This window comes from Thermobia domestica, chromosome 6 (assembly GCF_964235325.1).
Source record: "Thermobia domestica chromosome 6, izTheDome1.hap1.1, whole genome shotgun sequence".
Classification (NCBI taxonomy): Eukaryota; Metazoa; Arthropoda; class Insecta; order Zygentoma; family Lepismatidae; genus Thermobia; species Thermobia domestica.
In genome coordinates, this window is record NC_137459.1 from 197,762,681 (window position 1) to 197,782,609 (window position 19,929).

Here is a 19,929-nt window from a genome sequence, read left to right on the forward strand (position 1 = left end):
CTCTTTGATTTCAGCATAGAAACATGGAACGTACAAACTTCACTGCGTGCGGGTAATTTTGAAAATTTAAAAGTGGAAATGGATAAATGTAAAGTGAACATAGTGGGTAATAGCAATCAGGAACAAAGTAGCAAGGAGCGTAACCAAAATGGAATGCTGAAATGACCGCTTGTTGTTTGTAAAGCTACGTCCGAAACTAGTGGCTATTGTGATAATACATCAACACGTTGATGCTAGTGGTCTACTAGTCCACGCTTAATTGCATGCATGGAGAGCATACCCGCGACCGTTCAGTCTCTTGAATGGGTGGGTACCGCCAAACGAGGCACCCCGCCCGTAGTTGCTCGTGCCTGGACCTGAGTCCCCGTGCACGATGTGCACCGTCAAGATTTGCCCCATAACTTGACGCCTTAGCGTGTAACTCCCATTCACGGAGGCAGTGGGTTGAGTTGATTTTGAGTTTAACGTCCCTTAGCAGCGAGGCTTTATGAGACGTGGACCTACTGATTAACGTGGAATCCGAACCACATGAGCTGGAGGCAGTGGGATATACCCAGTGCGCGGCCAGACCGAAGTCCTGAGTGCCTACCAGTTAACCTACTGGTGGAGGCGGTCCTGCTAGCGAGTAAGGCCCTACCACACTCTGCAGGCATGGTGCCCGAGCGTTATAAGGCAAGCTCACCTCCCGCACATGTTCGTCGTTACCCAGATTCCTGGGATTAGCTCCCATGTGCTACCGAATCCCACGGTATGACCACAGCCTGGCAGAGTCCAACCCAATCCGGGAACCCCAGGCAATGCCTGAGGGGGTTCTCGTCCCTGCCCTGCCTACCTGCATCGTTCAACTGGCAACCTCCGTGTGTAGAGGTACCACAATGTCGAGATGCTTCGCATCTCATCCCGGACTACGTGTTAAGTCACCATTTGAGTTTGCTGCCGGCCCATATCCTACAGAGTTTCCTCCCTTCCGCGGGATCAGAGCAGTTACCCAGGTGCTGAGATTGGCCCCTCCCCCACTTCCCTTTAGCTTCCCTAGAAGGCAGGAATCCGACACTCCTCTCCCGGTAGGATCGTCCAAGCAACACGGGACTACCTCTAACGTGTTGACGTACCACGTACACGTTGAGATACTCGGTATCTCTTCCCAGGCGATAATGGTGACAATGAAGCAGAAGTTATATATGATGAGACTAGTGACATTGCATCAAGAGGGGAGAGGTAAGGCCAGCGCCATAGTAATGAGATACTTCAACAGCGTAGTAGGAGGAGTTGCGAATAAGGAATTTGGACTAAGTAGAAGAAATGTACGGGGCCAAATGCTTATCGAATTCTGTAGAGAACATGATATGGTGGTGTTAAAACGTAGTTTCAGAAAAGAAAAATCACGATGCACGGGTGGAAAAGTCCAGGAGACAAGACACGCTACCAATCGATTACATTCTTGTCAAGCAAAGTTTTAGGAATAGTGTACGAGACGAAGACACTACCGGGAGCGGATACTGATTCGGATTACAATCTGCCAGTAGTAGAGGTGCAAACCTGGTTAAAATAAATCAAGAGAAATGGGAGGAGAAATCGAAAACTGAACTTAGAGTAACTAAGAAGTGTGGAAAGTGATGTGAAAGAGGCTGAAGAAGAATTCTGTGCAATGGATGATATGAAGGCAGTGTAGAAAATAGAAGTTAGAGTCTGCTAGACACACTCCAGAATAACATTGGCCGGATGAAACGAGCGCAGAGAAAAACATGGATAACTGAAGTGATGCTTAAGAAGATGAAGAAACGTAGAAGGGCGAAAGTAAAGGACATCAAAGAACGTAGAAAGTTGAATACTGAGTTAAGAAAAGAAACTGACAAAGCCAAAGAAGTACATTGAACAGATATGTGAAGAAATAATGGAACTTCAACGACGAGGCAAATATGATCTCGTGTATCAGAAAGCACAATTAGGAATGAAAGCTAACAAAAGTATACGCAAATTTGGAATCGAAAATCAACAAGGTCATATAGTCACTGACCAAAGAATCCTTAAAATCTGGAAGAAATCCATAAAGGATCTGTATGATCAGAAGAACAGCCCTAAAGATATTGTGATCGAAGTAGAAGTGGATGATGAAAAAGGACCCAGTATGTTGAAAAGTAAAGCAGTACAAGCCAAAGACATGCAAAGGAGGAAGACCAGTGGAGACCACGACATAACAGCAAATTTGCTCAAGGGATTAGAAGACAATACAATTAAAGTACTGACTTCACTTATTCACAAAATCTACCTGAGTGGAGAATGGTCAAATTATTTTCTTGGGGTTACAATGGTTCCATTACCGAAGAAAAGACAAGCGTAGCAGAGAACCTAGCCTTATTTCCACACTGGAAAGATTATTACGCACATACGGAACAGGCAACTTAAGACATAAGATAGAAGAGATATTAGAGGACATCAATTTGGATTCCGGAAAGAAAAAAAGACACCAGAAATGGTATGTGGTTTGAAAAATTTCTGATACCGACTGAAAACTAGTAGTTATGTTAGAGTTGTGTGTGTGTGTTTCATCGACTGACAAAATGCATTCGACTGGGTCAGTTGGATCAAATTTCTGAAAATATTAAAGAAATAGGGGTCAGCTGCAGAGACCGATGACTCAATCGCAATCTGTAGTTGGGAAACGAAGTTGCGTTTGAATCAAGGAGAAACTAATAGTGTGGTGACTAAGAGGAGTCAGACAAGAATACAGTACGTTGCATCAATTATTCAATATTTACAGTGAATGCTTAATGAATGAAGCATTAGTGGAATTGGAGATACAAAGATTGGAGGGCGGATTTAACAAGATCAGATATGCAGATGATACGGCTATTATAGCTAAAACCGAAGGATTACAGGAGATGAGATAAAATAGCTGACACAGAAATAATATGGAATGGAAATCAAATATACGAAAGTCATGAGAATATCCCGTGAAAACCCACTCTCACAAATCAGAGTAGAACAAAGAGAACTTGAAGAGGTCGATAATCTTAACTAGTGGACTTAATATTGGACTCAAGAAGAAGTTGGTCTGTATGGAGTATTGGACTGTATGGTTCAGAGACTTGGACATTACGGAAGTTAAAAGAAAGAGAGCTTCGGAATGTAATATAGGAGGAAGATAGAGAAACAAAATGGGCGAAGAGAGTAAGAAACAAAAAAAAATAATTAAATCTTCCAGTTTAACGTTTCACAATTATGCCCTTTAGTCTTAAGGAGACGGATAATTAAGGCAAGTGAATGATGGAAGAATTGGTCGAATGAAAATGTGGGAGGAAACGGGAGTACCCGAGAAAACCTATGGACACTATTTTGTCCACCATAAACTTACTAAGCCAGGAATTGAACTAGGGACCCCACGCACCGGAGATAAGCGCTCTATGCCACAGAGCCACTGTACCACTAGTAAACTAAGATTTTTAAAATAGGTAGGAGAGAAGAGGAAATTTTCTTCATACCGCAATGGGTGGGAGGAAAGCCATCAGCCTTTTTTATATGAAAGCGGGATTATCCAGTACACAGGGGTTAATATTCACAAGGTCTAACAAAATCTCAGATTTTCACGATTTCTCGTAAATATTTGAAAAATTTAAGAACAGGCTTTCTTTAGAAAAGTACAAACAAAATTAAATCCACTACAAATTAAAGGATTAAAAAGATATTTTAAAAAAAAATTTACCTGTATCTTTTTTTTTTTTTTAAAAAAAGTAAATAAATCGTACTGTATGTAAAATGTAAAAATTCTCTCTAAGAAAATTACTTTAAGAAATCTATGCGTAAATAACAAGAAAAGTATTTGGAGCGTTGTCATATACAATCATTTGATTTACACGAGAATGGGAAATTTTATAAATTGATTGTATAGTGTATGAGGATGTTCCCAATGCGTTCCTTTTTATTTTTTAAATTTTTTTAGAAAGTAATTTTCTTGAAAATATATATTTTTACTTTTAGCACAATTTGTTTTATTTCGTCTATTAAAAAAAAAATCAAACTTTAGCAGGACTTTGATAATTTCTCTTTTGTTTTTATATTAACATATGTGATACTACTACTTATGTGTTAGGAGATGAAGTTCATATGCATCAAATATATCAACAATGTCAAATACGTTTTTTGACATTAATGCAATGTATCCTCATTTCATGTAGTCTAGCAGAGTGGGTGCCATGTCAGTCTGCCCATGTATGCATTTGGTTTGTCAGTATAGTTTTCAAACATCTAAAACAATCGTAAAACATTTGCATCATTTTTTCAGTACATGGATCAATCTATTACAAGTGAGCCAATGAAAGTTGTCTGACCATTTTATGATCAAATGACTTTTCGTTTAGAGATTTCTATATGATTACAGAGTCTAAAAATATTTTTTTGTTTGTTTATCGTTTCCGCATCTCCAATGACATTCATTTTTGTTCGGCAACGCACACTGATTCTTGTGTTTGTAGGGGGGGGGGGGTGTTAACTGATATTACTGAGACCTGATGAATCCTAGGTTGATGAAACAAAAACAATTTTATTCAGAGAAGAATACCATATCTTGCGTTTAGTAGATATTCGATGAAGTTACTATGCAGAGTAGCCCCAATTCACCTAAACAGTTGATATCAAAGGTGTCAAATTTGCAAATGTTCGAAGACATATCACCCCAAGAAGGTTAATAGTGTGTAGCTAAATGTACTGTTTGAAAATAAAACGCAAACACTAATAGTTCTTTACGTTACGTTACAATGTTTCAAAAACTGAAATTAGCCCTATACTAAAAATCAAAATTTGACACACTGTATCTTTGTTGGGATAAAGTTTAAAAATCTAAAATTTTAGAGTAACTTAATTGTTTGGGATGATGAAACTATTGAAACTCGCTAGCTTATTGTAAGCTGGCATAAGGTTGTACTGACATTCATTCTTAACATTTTATCTGCAGAATGGATTCACGATTTCTACCTACGTGTGCTCTCTTGATGTAACTATGTAACAACTTGTTTCAGCATGTGCAAGTCTAGTTCCCAACTCCGCCAGAAATCAAGTAGTTCTGGTTAAATATATTATGAAATTAGTATAGTAAGATAGTACTGAATTTTGAACCTTTCGTCAATAAAATACATATGACTAACCACAGAAGGAAAGAAAAACTTAGGTGGACACAATTTCCACATTTTTCGAGTAATTCAGGGAACTGAAGTCCTTCCCTTTTGATTCTATGTGCACTCTCCCCATTCCATGTTAGGTCACAACTCGACATATTACATTCGGAGATTATTTTTCTCTTCTTTAAGTTATTTTGTCAGTTTCTATTTTGCAACCTCACATTACCACATGCTCATATAGCTATTCATGTCCATAGACTAGATTAAGTACATGAAAGCCGAATTTCCTCTGGTCACTAAGATCTAAGAAAAAAAAGTATGGTTGTATAAGTATTATCTTCAAGAGAGGTGAACGAAGTTTTTTCTCTTTCTTCGTAGAAGTGTACCTAGTCTAGTTCTGAATATGCTTTGTCGGTGAAGTAAGCCTGGGTAATATAATAGGGGACACGGCACAAGTTCTAAATGGCACAAGACCTAAAAATCATTTCGCGGTACAAGTCTTACACGGCATAAGACAGCACAGATGCGATGGTACCACCAGAAGAGAATGCTATCAATCTGTTAGTCAGTTTTAGATATACTGTTTCATATTACAGAACAAGATTCTAGCTTAGTTCTTACAAGTAATTTGTATAAGTACATATTCTATCGTTCTGAAATTAAAAAAAAAGAAAAGAAAAATAAAGCCTACTGTTCTTTCTTGCTCTTTGCATAATAGCACTTGTATGGTCAGAAAATTTTAACTGCCTATCAAATGTGATTCCACAAATCTTTCATAATGTCTTTTTTTCCTATTTCCACACCACTGACTTCATATTTACTAACATAATATGGTATTGAGTTATATATGTCATACATGTTGCTTTTTTGTGTAGATTTGAAGTAAATTATTTTTACACACATACAGGGTATTTCAAAACAACACCGACAACGTTTTGGAGGTGATTCCTGACACCAAAATAATACAAAAAGTATAGACCATCATGGGAGCACAAATGCTTCGTTTCGGAGTTATAGGCTGCCGAAAACATGAAAAATGAACTTTAAAAGGTCCATAGTTCCAAAACTATGGGACCTACCGTAATCGGGTCAAGACTTCACTTCGGAACTAATACGTGTACTATCCACAAATACATGTTTCAAAATCCTAAGGTACTCAAAAAGTAATTTTTAGAGGGAGTGTAGCTACGGGCATATAATTTGAAGTACTCTCAAAGTATCTCTCTAAAAATTGTTGCGGAAGTATCACAGGATTCTGCAACATGGATTTTTGGATAGGACACACGTTAGTTCTTAAGTGAAGTCTTGACCCGACTAAGGTAGGTCCCATAGTTTTGGAGCTATGGACCTTTAAAGTTCATGTTTTCATGTTTTCGGCAGCCTATAACTCCGAAACGAAGCATTTGTGCATCCATGATGGTCTATACTTTTTGTATTATTTTGGTGTCAGGAATCACCTCCCGAACGTTGTTGGTGTTGTTTTGAAACACCCTGTATTTATTGTATTGAACTCTCTGTAGCAAATCGTTATCATACTCGTAATCAACTACTCTTTACTCGTTACCATTATTAATAATATTTTTAGTGTTACTAACATAGTTGTTACCATGCTACATTTTTTTATACCTGAGCCTGGATTGTACGTGACGTTTAAATCAAAGGTTATGCCACGGACGGTAAATCATGGCTTAACATCCAAAACAAACTCATGGCCCCTCAAATGGAGGTTAGTCTATTTTATGTTCATTAAACGTGTTTAATAATTACAGCAAAGAATTTTTATAATAGAATGTGAAAGAAAACACTTTAAAAAATAAACTACGTTAACATGTTAAGATAATTAAAAGAACCTAATTAATCATCCACTTTCTACTTTCATTTGCTTGACTGGACGAACCGAAACTTAAAGGGAAAGAGTTTTCTGCCCAAATCTCATAAGCAGTGAAAAATTTTAATATTATAGGAATTTACCTTCCTTTCCTCTTAGAAGTGTAATTTTCAAGTCGCTGAAACGCACATTTTATTACTTTTAGTTAAAAGTTCAAATACCGAGTTTCACGCATCGAGCTTAAGCAAATGCTTCGGAAATGCTTACTTTATAAATATTTTCTGAAGAAGTAATGGGGAATTCGAACATTAAAGAAAGTGCCCCCTTTGTTGTTTCTCTTTTGTGTATTGAATTTTCCGTTGTTTTTTTTTTTTTTTTTCATTGGAAAGTTTATATGCCATCGTTCATTTTACTAGCTTCAGAGATTTGCGAGATCCATTACTCTTTATATATATATATTTTAACGTTTTTGTAAAAGAACAAAAAGGCAGTTCTTGCGAATTATAGAAACATTTTTCATTTTGATAGTAATGGTAGCACAGCTTAAATTATGTGTATTTAGTTAAAATTATAATAATGGGACAGGCAGAATATAAACACTTTCGATTTGTATTTATCCACATAAAAGCTCATAAAAATCAAGTGCATGTTACAGTATTTTTAAAACTTAATTTGAAATCTACATGCAGAAGAAATTATCTTCCGTAACACCAAGAATAAAAATTATCTTGTACTTTACCTCATGTATGCTGGTAGTTCATCGTAATCAGTAGGCTCATCTAAAGGTTTTACTGTAACTCTTCTTCGTGGATAGTAGTCCGTATTCCCACCAGATGCTGAGCTGTGTCCTGAACTCATAGAATCCAAAGATTGTGTTCTATGATGAGAGAATCCTGATTGTGTTGGCACTTCAGGGCTCATCATTCTGCTGAAAACAACGATCAGAGTAAGTAGTATTCTTGTCTGTTTTCTACGAACGTATCAATTATAATTGTAATATTTTATATAATTCCAACTATTCGATTGCACAAATAAATTATTAATTATTCATGCAAAAATGTTAAATTACATGACTGAGGACATTATGTATTTAATATAACGGAATCAAATTGAAATTTCTATTACATGTGAATAATAATCACATCACAAGCGCTTTAATACGGATAAGTGGAAAAGCTACCTACAAATATTAATTTTATCTTTTTGTCAATAGTTGTTTATATCATCTAAGTATTATCACAATCAGATAATGGTTTCATTCTCTCTGAAGAATCATAAGAGACTGTTCAAATAGTATTAAAATGCAATCGGAGAAAGAAAATTACACATGTGAATACAGCTAAAATTTTCGTGTTTCATGACCATCGGTGTCACTTGATCTATTAATGGCAGCTTAACAGTGGTAAGCCCCTCAAATAAGATTACAAGCACAATTGTCAATGAGAACAGAGTAATTATATTAACTATTAAATTAATGTGTATGCAAAATTACAAAATATTTATTTTATATTGCAATTTCAACCATGTTATCAAATAGTACAGAATAATTTGAGTAGCTTCAATAAACTGAGAACAGGAAGACAATACTCTAACAGCTATTACTTCTACTGATTTTTATCATCATTCATGTCAATGTTATCACCGCAAGTACTCTGACATGACGCTTGCTGAAAATATACAAGCTTCTACTAATCTCCATTTTAGTGTAAAATTTGCTCTTTTTAATATATTCCACAATTGCAATGTTCTTATTTATCCTCTTCTCTCTTTTACCTTCTACAGTCAATCATATCTTCTACACCATGTTTATAAAATTTCTTCTCGTTGGTCTGAACTGTTATTCTTGTTTTTAAGGTATATTCAGTTTCGGTTCTTTCTCATACTTTTGCTAATTCATCAAGGTTTATCATTCTACAAAAGAACACTCTACATTCTTCTTCGCACCCACATTTTGAACGCTTTCGGTCACTTTTGTTTCGGATCTGTACAATAAAATATATTTCACGCACATCTAGAGACCTGGGTTGGATTTCCAGCGGAAGCTCATGTGGTTTCGATCTCACGTTAAGCTGTAGGTCTACGTCTTATGTAGCCTCGATAATGAAGGGGACGCTAAAATCAAATTCAATCCAAATCCTACTGGACTTCCTCTACCAATCATTATCATTCCTGCTAACGTTACGACTAGGAGAACTGATTCTTTTCCTCCCAGGATACTATTCGTCTAGCTATTCCATTTACAACAATTTAAATTTCCAAGTCTAGCCCTTCCCGCTGGTCTAGTACTACCATAGTGTGCGCACATTTGTTGCACTTATTTCCGGGTTCGATTTTAAGTGGGACACTAATGAACGCATTACGGTGGTTCGAATTCCACCTTAAATTGTAGGCACATGTCTCAGGCTCGGTACCGAAAAAGAGACGCTAAACAAAATTAATTAGTACTTATAAAATAATAATGTGCTACGATTAAATGCTCATGATTCGTATTAAATATATTTCCAGAATGAAATTTCTGTTCTAAAATGAAACAAATAGGAAATAATATATCAAATTTTGACAAAAAAAGTTAATGATTTAACTTTAAAATCGTGATTTAAATCATATCTTGCGCATACTATTCATTACTGAGGTACAAACAAAATACAAACTAAGAATACATAGGATTTGAAAAAAATAAGGTTAAAAAAAGTTGACCATGTAACCGTAACTGCAGCTGCTTGTTTAACGGTGGCAATACTGGACGTTAACTTTGTCCTCATAGCCGTTACATTGGAGGCAGAAAGAAGTTGTGTTTAACCATTACCTAGTGGAACTCGTGCTTGAAACAATATCCTCTAAAAATCAGAATTTTTTCCTGACAAACCATTTCCTAAACTTTTTTCTTGCTTCAAAACATATATACATGTCATCTAAGCTGTCAGTTCCATTTATATTCCACACAATATTATATATATATCACTTGAATGCTACTACTAAAACTTTAATAGAATGTAAATAATATTTCCACAGTAGTACTTTACTAAATACCTGTGCCATTGTGTCAACTTTCCATGATGACTTTCTGAAATTTTGATAGAGTATATAATTACTATTGTGGTTAATATCGAGTATTTCGCGCTGTTATATACTTTCGTATCAGAAAAAAAAACTACTTTTAACTACAAAATATAACTTACCATTAAATTGTATTGACAAAAATTAACATTACAAAAAGAATATTCTCCATATTGCCAAGTATGTAATTGAGTAAAATAGGATGTTACTACGTTGTTACTCACGTCACAACTTCGGATTAGTGTATGTATATGATATGATCACAATCCAAACAAAACACAAATGATTTAGTTTGTGTTGTTGTACAACTTATATTTAATTTGCCTCTACTAAAATGTGATTGTAGCAGCTTTCGCTGATGTTAATGGATGCAGAAGCCCCCGTAAATCTATTGACAGGAAGCGACACACCTCGTTCCAAATGTTGTATAATTACTTGCTTCGTCGTGTAAAAGAACGGGAAATTGAAACAGCTTTTCTCCTGATAACACTGATGCCAATAAGCTAACTTTTCAAAATTGTTATTTCAAGAATTTCACCCAAATACTTTGGTTTGAGTGAGGTTTAATTGTATCGAAAGCAGTGCTTAAAGTGAGCCGGTATGAGCCGGTTATGCATCCGAAAGTTAGAAAATCGGCCGATATGGCATACCGGTAAAAATAAGTGATTAAAATGGTAATTTACGTCTAGGGAAAAAAAAACACATTTTACACATAGAAATAAGTATGGCGTTAGTGTTGTCAACAAATATGTTTATACTATCAAAGATTTCGTTGCTGCTGCTTCGAAAGAAATAACAGTTCTCTATCATCCTATTCAATGGCAGATTTTGTGCTCCTGATTTTTTCAATATTTGTTTGAGCAATTCCAAACCCACCCACCCCCCTTCAAAAAAATCTAACTACCGTACCGCCTGCCTACAATGTTTAACCTGGATCCAACCCTGACATTGACAGGACTTCTTTTTTTATTCAAAATTATTTTTTTTTCACATTGTCTGGACTTTTGTGTTTAGAAAATTAGTGTTGGCCACGAGACGATACGAGGCCAGAAGAATCTTTATAAAATGAAAATGAGATTGGAAAGATTCATTAAATAAGTAGATACTAGAGACGAGACGAGAGTGACTACGTTGGATTATTATGCTATTGTATAAAAGTCCTGTCGCTTTCTCAACCACCCCTTTCTCACGAATATCGGTATGTCACCTAAGGCCAAAAATAGTCCTTATCGGCATCGACGACTTTCTGCCAACGTTCTGGAAGGCAATGGATTTCATCGCGGTGAAAATTGATGGGTCGTGAAGCGAAGAAGATATCAAGAAGAATTTAGCACCTCTACTAGGGATTTCAACTGGCGCCCTCTAAGGTGATTATCCATGGAATGGAACAGGAGATAATCGGACGGTGTAATGTCCTGGGAATATGGCGGGTGCGATAGGGTTTTCCATCCAAGACGTAGAATGGTATCCCAGGTCATCCTAGCCACGTGGGGCTTAGCGCTGTCCTGTAACAGGTGGATCCGTTTGTGATTCAGAAGTGCTGGTACCAGGGTTTTGAGTTTTTCTTGAACATGGCTCAACTGCTGACAGTACACAGTTGCAGTAGTGTTCTGACCAGCTGGTAGAAGTTCCCGATGCACGATGCCGCGAGCAGTCCACCAAACACACAGGAGGACTTTCCTCTGGTGCAGTGCTGGTTTTGGCTGTTTTGGAACTGGTTCATGGGATGCTAATCAATGATGACGGCGCCGTGGAGCTTCCTACAGCACCCACTTCTCATCACATGTCAACACCCTGTCTACAAATGGCTCCTTCCTCAGTGGAGACAGCAAAGAAACACAGGTGTCTGCTAGTGTTCTCTTCTGGCCCGGAGTTAGGTCGATGAGTCCCACATGACTTAACTTATAGTGCTTCCCAAGTTGATTGAGGTACTGTCGAATGGTTTCTCCACTAACACTGAATTGTAGTCCCAGTTCCTCACATGTCTGGCCACTGTTCGCCTCAATTGCTGTCTAAAGATCTTCATTTTGTACATGTGTTGGTGTTCCTGCACGTAGTGCGTCTTCGGGTGTTTCATAACCGTCCTTAAACTTGTTAAAGCACCGTTGCACTGTCCACTAGTCACGACACTCTTACCAAAGGCCTGGCATATCTTCCATCCCTCTGCAGCGGCGTTTGACCTCAGTTTGAACTCGTACAGCATACACGCCCTTATGACGCTCTGTAGAGGACCCATGTTCATTATGTCCTTACGCAAGTTCACTGAACTGCCACAACCAGATAGTATGTTGGATATACCCACACCAACAACTGGCCTTCGCCTTATCTCCATTAGCATTCAACTCACGGTGTTAGATCCATTTAAACACAGACCTTCACAAAAAGCGACATAACTTTCTTGGTTACCTTTATAAATGCGATGTTTAAATATACGTACCATTCGTGTTCTTCGTCATTTAGATCACTGATATGCTCAAACAAAATCTTAAATTAAAATCATTTTATAAATATTTACTTCTGTTCGGCTGATGATAGTGAGGAGTAAAACATTTACTACATTAGTACTCACTCTCTCTCTTTCTATAGATTCTTCACATCAAAAATGGTGCAAAAATGTCAGGAGTAGAGATGCTCTTTAGGGCTCTGTCTAAATTACTGCTCTAAGGGGTTATATTTGCTCCATACCGTCACCTCATCTGATATCACTTTAAGCACTGATCGAAAGGGACAGTAAATTCTCCATATTCATTCTACTGAATCTTGTAAATAATCCTTGGCACGTCGAATTGACTGACTCGACATTTCAAATTTAATCATTGATTTTTCTTTTAAGTGGAATATGATTACTTTTAACATATTACAAGCTCTGGTCTAAAATTCTTGTAGCACGCTGCTTAGCCCCGTATGAACGTGAAGTAGTAAGGTCATAAATGAGGCTTCAGACGTAATAAGGTAAAAGATTGGATCAGTGGAGAGTGCTCATCTCTGGTGCGATGAGTCCCTGGTTTGGTCCCAAGTCATGCGATGTAATGAACAGCATTGTGTCAGTGTGTTAAGATCCTTTCGTTTCTTCCCACATTATATCTCCACCAATTTCAATTTTTTTGACTCACTTTCATTGATCATCCATCTTCTTTAGCCGGAAGAACATAACAGTTGGACGTAAAACTAAAAGGTTTCATTTTCGAACATAAGTCAACAGCAAAACAGATATTCCGCACAAGACAGATGTAACAATATACGCGTATAGAAATATGAGGTACGGTTCACCAACTGGTATTCACAGGTTCTAAGAAAGCCTATGATTTGATTGCAAGAGAAATTACTAGGTATATAATAATATCTTCAAAGAATTCAGAATTCAAGAAAATTAGGTTGCGGAAGGAGAGCCTTAATACAAAGACAAATCGGAAGAAAAATTATTGTGAAATTCATAAATCTGAAGCAGAAAGCAATCCTCATATCCACTACTTTTAAACTTGCTCTAGAATATGAAATTAGGAAAATTAAAATTGTAACAGAAAATCAGCATTGAACAGTTTCAACTAGATGGTTGTATGTCATGACAAAATCAACTTGTTATGAATAAGAAACCAATAATAATTTAGACGTGGGGATAAAATGCAGAGGTTAGTAGTAAAAGCACAACTTACTACTAACAAGGATTTCATTTACTTGTATTTATAGCGAGAAGCTGCTACTATGCCGTACAGAACATCCTTCAAAATAATGGTTTCAGAGTGAGGACAATCAACCAATAACATTATTTTACTTCTTTTTGTAGCACTAAAAAAGTATTACAAAGTGACATTTGATGAGTATTTTCAAAAGGGAACATTTCAATCTTCTTTTGTTTATGTTTTTTTTTTTTTTAATTTATTCTTTCTTTCGAAATTCACCCTTAACGGTTTCTGAATCTTCAGGATGATATTCGACAATAACTCATTTTACAAAAATGAATTTACTAGGTGGATCCTATTGTGTTTTGATAGAAACGACAAACTTTACAGTATATTGTCATTTCTATCACAATCCTTTCCGTTTGCATAAACTCGATTGCATACCCGACAGAGCTCATTCCAAAAATTTAGAAACTGTTAAGGGCGAATTTGGAAGGGAAAAATGGAACTAGAAAAGTCCCATTTTTAAATAAGCTCCTCATTTGGTTTACGAACATTCCTACAAGACAGTTTTAGATCTTGATCTATTTTCTTCCTTTGACTCAACTGGAACAATAATATGGATAAATTCCTGAAAATTTGTCTACAAAAATGGATACGCTGAACATATTAGCATTTTATTGTGAAAGTCACTCAAAATCAATACAACTCAAAACACTTGTATATGTTGTATTTTTACTACTACGTTACCACTTGAAACACTACATTTAGTTAGAAGTTTGATGGGTGTATTGTTTTTTTCATTACATATTTTTTAAATCTTAATATTTCTTTTTGTTTTGTGGTACTGAAGACATTTTCTTCTCCCTTTATTTGTTTGAAATTGTCCATTAGTTTTCAGCATACACTTTATGTAAGACATGTATATGTTAATCTCCAATTGCACATTGACTCCCAGTCACAAACATTGACCAAAGACAACGCAAATCTTCTGCGTCAAATGCAAATATTCTACCACTTTAGCCATGAAAAGGTCAGTTTCCGCTTTTCTTTTTATTAATTTTCACATGGGTCCCAAAAACATTAAACATATTTATAAAATGGAATAAAATTTGATGGCCTATTTGTGTGAGTAAACTATTCCACAAGTATGAACAGTTATTATTAGCAGTAAATTGAAATGAAATGAACTATTTTTAGTTTAACTTCACACTATTATGACCTTTAAGCTAAAGAAGACGGATTAACAGTAAATATTAAACAATAAATATTTATAATATAAATGTAGTTAATAATGTTTCGAATATTACATGAAAAAACTTAGTTACAGATGTGGATTTAGTTTTTTCTTATATCAACACACCAGGAAACAAACCCGGATCTCCAAAAAGGTGTCTTTATATGTATATATGCAGTATAACCACGGTCAGTTCTATGAAGTCATTTTTATTTATTGTAAGGTTATGTCGAGTGGGTGGTCAATTCTGAAAAAGATAATGAAATACCACATAGTAAATTCTTCACCTAAGTAGCACAACATCTGAATCACTTCCTTCAGTGTTTCATTACTAGTCTGCGTAAACCTTCGGGCACATTTTATTAAATCTTCTATCCTAAACCTCCAACCTCATGTGACCTCTCCTGGCTGACGAACCGGCTACACAAGCCGTTGCACACATCAGCCACAAAACTTGATTGCGTTCAAGCATCCCTAGCGTCCACCACTTGAAAGGCTTTAATGTCGGTCAACTTAACAGGTTCACTGTGTTTCGGGTTGAAACAACGCAAGACACGGCACAGTTTTTCCTTCAATAGTATTGAGCTCTTTTTTGACGCAAGCTTAGAACGAAAGTAACTTAAAAATACTCAAAGAAGAGAAGTAGCAAATTAGATTAGAAGATTACCAAATTAAGGCCAATTTCTTCCTAGACGACTTTTCTGTCTCATCAATACATTTTTTCTTGTTATAGTATAAAGTAACAAACTAGTCCTAATAAAGAGTCACAATCACAACCATTGTGCTCACATTTTGAAATACTATGCATTAGTCTACAAAAACACTAGGACTAAACATGCTCATCTGCTCTGGACTAAACATTTGCTAAATATAAAAATTTACCTATGTTAAGAATTCATTTATTATTATTCTTTTACATGAAACAAATTTTATCATGATTGGATTACTTGAGAACAACTCTTAACGCATACTTATAAAATAATTAAGTTATAGAAAATGAAATGTTACGATAATATATATGAATTATTATTTTGCAGTCATATAAAATGAAAACTCTTAAGATCTAAGATCTCGTTGTTATACCCTGTAGTTAAATTAAAAAAGGAAAAGGTTTTTACGAAACGTTTGATAAAATGATAGAAGTGTCCTCGGGAAAACCAATGTTTATTTTATTTGTTTTCTGAAGTTCGTGTAATCCTTCTTTGGACTGAATTCTAAACACTATGCTGTCGTAATGGCGAGATTTACGTAGCGAACTATTTATATTATGTATGAGGGTATAGTATCTGAAACTGTTTTATTCTCCATACAGCATTCCAAGACAGCATCTTAAGGGAGCCCTTAAGCTATATATTTCGTTGGAATTGCCAGCTGTTATGGTGGGCAATTTCATCGAAATTAAACATGTAAACAGTTCTAGGGTTCACATCTCATCTGCGGCATCATTGATGTTCATCTTGTGAAAGTTTGAGAAAAATATGCTAAGTTTATTTTATACTTCTATTAAAATAAGATGCATAAATATGAAAGTAGATTCAAATTTGAACCTAATACTCTCATAGCACACACACACACATTGTATATATACTGCAAACGTTTATAATTCTATGTTATTGATGGGACTATATTAAGACAATTTATATTCGTTATTTTGACATTTGATTAACCGCAGACAGAACTTTCTAAAACCTACGTTGAAAGTTTCTCACCAACTAATGTAGCAAGTTAGCAATGTTGAAAATCTATAGTTAGAGAAATAATAGTTTGTGATATCTTCGTGTTGCGGATATGGGTATAGGATTGCAAAACTTGTAGATTCGCCTTTAATAGAGAAATAAACCGGTAAACAAGGTATAATTATGTACAGAAAAGCGCTGTATCTGATTTTAATCCCGGCAAGGACGTAGTTCCCACAGGATATAATTATTGAAGAATTTCTGCTTCAAAATTTAGGGCAAACTTAACTTGTCTAGGCAATATTTTGGTCACAAACATACTAAATATTAACTACATATGCTTGACAGAATGCCTTACATATTAAAAACATCTGTGTAAATAGAATATCCATCATGTGTAACCAAAACCAATGGAATGCCGATTGAATGTGCTCATCTTTATAAAAGCTTCATCTACAAATTACAAAAAGTTGTTAATATTGTTTTGCTTTTCTCTTTGAAAGTATGGAATATTCCTGCTTTATAAGAATTTTGAATACAAAAACGTAATGATAACTGCATTTTCCTCAACTCAGCGCTTTCAATCTTCTTCCTGTCACTTATATTTTTATGATTTTTTTTCTACAGTGCCCTTGAGCAAGTTGTCGACATAAAGCAAGACAGCGTATCTTATCTCAACTTGATCTAACTGCACACAAACTGATTGATTGATTAACGGTACCCATGGTAAAAGCAGTTCTGTACAGATTCTTCTCACCTGACAGCCCAGCGGAAAGTGTTTCCAAATCAATTAAATACGACGCTCCGCGGTAAAATACCCGCGACGTCACAGCCCATTGAATTTCACTAAAAAAATGTTTTCGCTTCGCTCCGCTGGCCTAGTGAGAACTAGGTAAAAATCATGCAGGGGAAAACATACAAGAGTTAATGAACTTCAATGCTGACCAAAGACGAGATAACATTGTTTGCAGAGCTGTTTCTTCAACTAAAGACGAACTTACTACTTTGTACTCAAGTAATACGGTTTCAGTTCTGTACGGCTGCTGTGGGATCCTCGCTATGTACGATACTTAAATTATAAAATTAACATACCTTTCAGCGTTCTATTTTTTGTTATTGTTCTATCAGAATGACAACAGCTACTGGCAGGAAGTACTTTCCAAAGTGAAACTAAATTCACTGATTCCCAACGGAAACCAACGCTGGGAACTTTTGTTTTGAACTTGGATAGCATATTCCTTCACACTATACAGTTGGTCAAATAAATCAATACTTGCTTAGATAAATCCTTGACAACTGATAACTTGATTTGCAAGCTGTTTTCAGCACTTTAAAGAAATAGTTATATTCTGTAACAAGAATAATCAATCTGATAGATTGATTTGGGAAAATACAAGGAAAATAAATTGTACTAGATATGTAGTTTATTGAATATAAACTAACATTCTAAATATGGACTAAGTATTGTATTTGAAACAATTAAGATCATTGGGCTTTAATTTACTTATCGTATGAAATGCTTAAAAACGTATTACCTATATTTCTATGACAAATATCCTAACCACAGAAACTCAAGCGTTCAACAGCGGGAACATGAATAACATTTACAATAATATACGGTATAATATAAATATTTTAATACCGCCAATCCTATGTCGTAAGAGTCATATTATGGAATTGAAAACAAAAGCGGGAGAAAATGTAATGAGATAATTAAGTGGTCGTTGTACAGTCTTGTCCAAAAATGGTCCACTTTACACAAAATTTTGTCTCGGGGAGAAAAATCAAAATCTGAGGGGGCTGGACTGGGACACTATTGTGGTATTTTTATCCAAGTATTAGTATAGTACAATGAAAATTCACAAATACGGACTTCGGTCAACCAAGGTTGGTCGAAGAAAGGACATACACGATCGTTAATTTGGCATTTATTACTAAAGACGTGCCCTATACAAGAGAGATATAATCCCAATTCAGTTTATGGGGCCGCGGTGGCTTAGTGGTAGAGCGTTGACCTCTGGTGCTTGGGGTCCCGGGTTCGATCTAATCCCCCGCCAAGTGAACTTTGTGGAGGACAAACACTGTGTGCGTGGTTTTTCTCGGGGTTCTCCCGTTTCCTCCCACTTTCTTCATTCCACCATTTCATTCATTTCTCATCATCACTGTCTCCTTTAACCTAACCGGTATAACCGTGGGACGTAAAACTCAAAGATTTAATTTCATTTTTCCAATTCAGTTTATCTTAGCTGAAAGGCGGAGGACAGTCCGCAGAAAGCACGCCTGGAAGAAACACTGTTCAGAAAAGCCTGGGCACTCATCTCTCTTTAGAAGACTACAGTCATTCTTGCATCCCCACGTAGGAAATTTTAATAATTCGGTTTGAAAGAGATTCAATTGGACAAATAAGATTTAGCTACTTAATTTCATCTATAGTTAGGCAAAACTTTTTAAAGAGAAATGTGGCAAATGTATCTTTATTTTCTAAGGAACAATGTTTGTGCATAGTATTTCGCCACCAAAATTAGTGCACATTTCACAACTTGAAATTGAATTTGCAATCTCACGTTTTACAATGGAAACCCGTCATCGTGATCTTCCTACCGTGAGAAATTCTCATAATAATCATTACAATAAATGACAATTACATTTTAAGTTATGAAAAAATAATTGCAGTAAAATGCGCAAGAAGAAAATCAATCTTATCCAAAATATTTTAATATTAGTAACATCCGCCAACTTCCAATTCATGTATATCTTATAAAAGTTAATAGATATATCAACAATTTACCTTTTTTTTTCTACATTTGCATATAGCGCATTGTAGATGAAAATCTACGGTTCTATATAAAATCTATTGCGTTTTTTAAATTTTTTTCTCCTTTTAATCATATGCTTCAATTTTGTTCTATATTTGCTAAATTTATTTCTAATGATAAAGTGAATCTATTTGGAAATGTTCAATTGAGTTTTTTTTTCTCAAAGGAAAACCAATAAAAACGTGATTTGTAAGTATAGAGTCGTCATAACTGTCCTTGCAATCAGCTGGTCGTGATTTGTTTCAGCACGTCAAGGAGAAAGAAAAAGCATGCATTTGTGTTGTGCTAAAGTTCATGTTGTCTTATTGGAAGACGAAATTTGCATTCTAATAAGAGACAAAAACTATAGAAGAATCACTCTTGCGAAAGAACTCACGCACACTTTAGTACGTAACTTGAAATAACATTGGAAAAGTTGCAACAAGCCATAAATGTTTAAAATAAACGTTTACTTTCTTTTGTAGTTTCTAGAAATTTCACTTTGTAGACATTTGTTAATTTTCTACCATAAATTATTTGAAGTTTCATAAGAATGTTTTCCTGAGCTTTTTAATGTTATTTTGTGTCATATAAGTTTTCAT

General features: G+C 35.6%; 1 protein-coding gene across 3 annotated transcripts in view; it reads right to left on the bottom strand.

Annotated features, from left to right (window-relative positions):
• The window catches only part of LOC145688392 (uncharacterized), a 242,273-nt gene that overhangs the window by 57,229 nt on the left and 165,115 nt on the right, over positions 1-19,929 (bottom strand). For 2 of the 3 annotated variants that reach the window (XM_081762564.1, XM_081762565.1), the window contains exon 3: positions 7,682-7,870. In XM_081762564.1, the coding sequence (XP_081618690.1) occupies positions 7,682-7,870 (189 nt within the window). The remainder of the gene's footprint in view (positions 1-7,681; positions 7,871-19,929) is intronic. The other variant, XM_081762567.1, reaches the window with a different exon arrangement.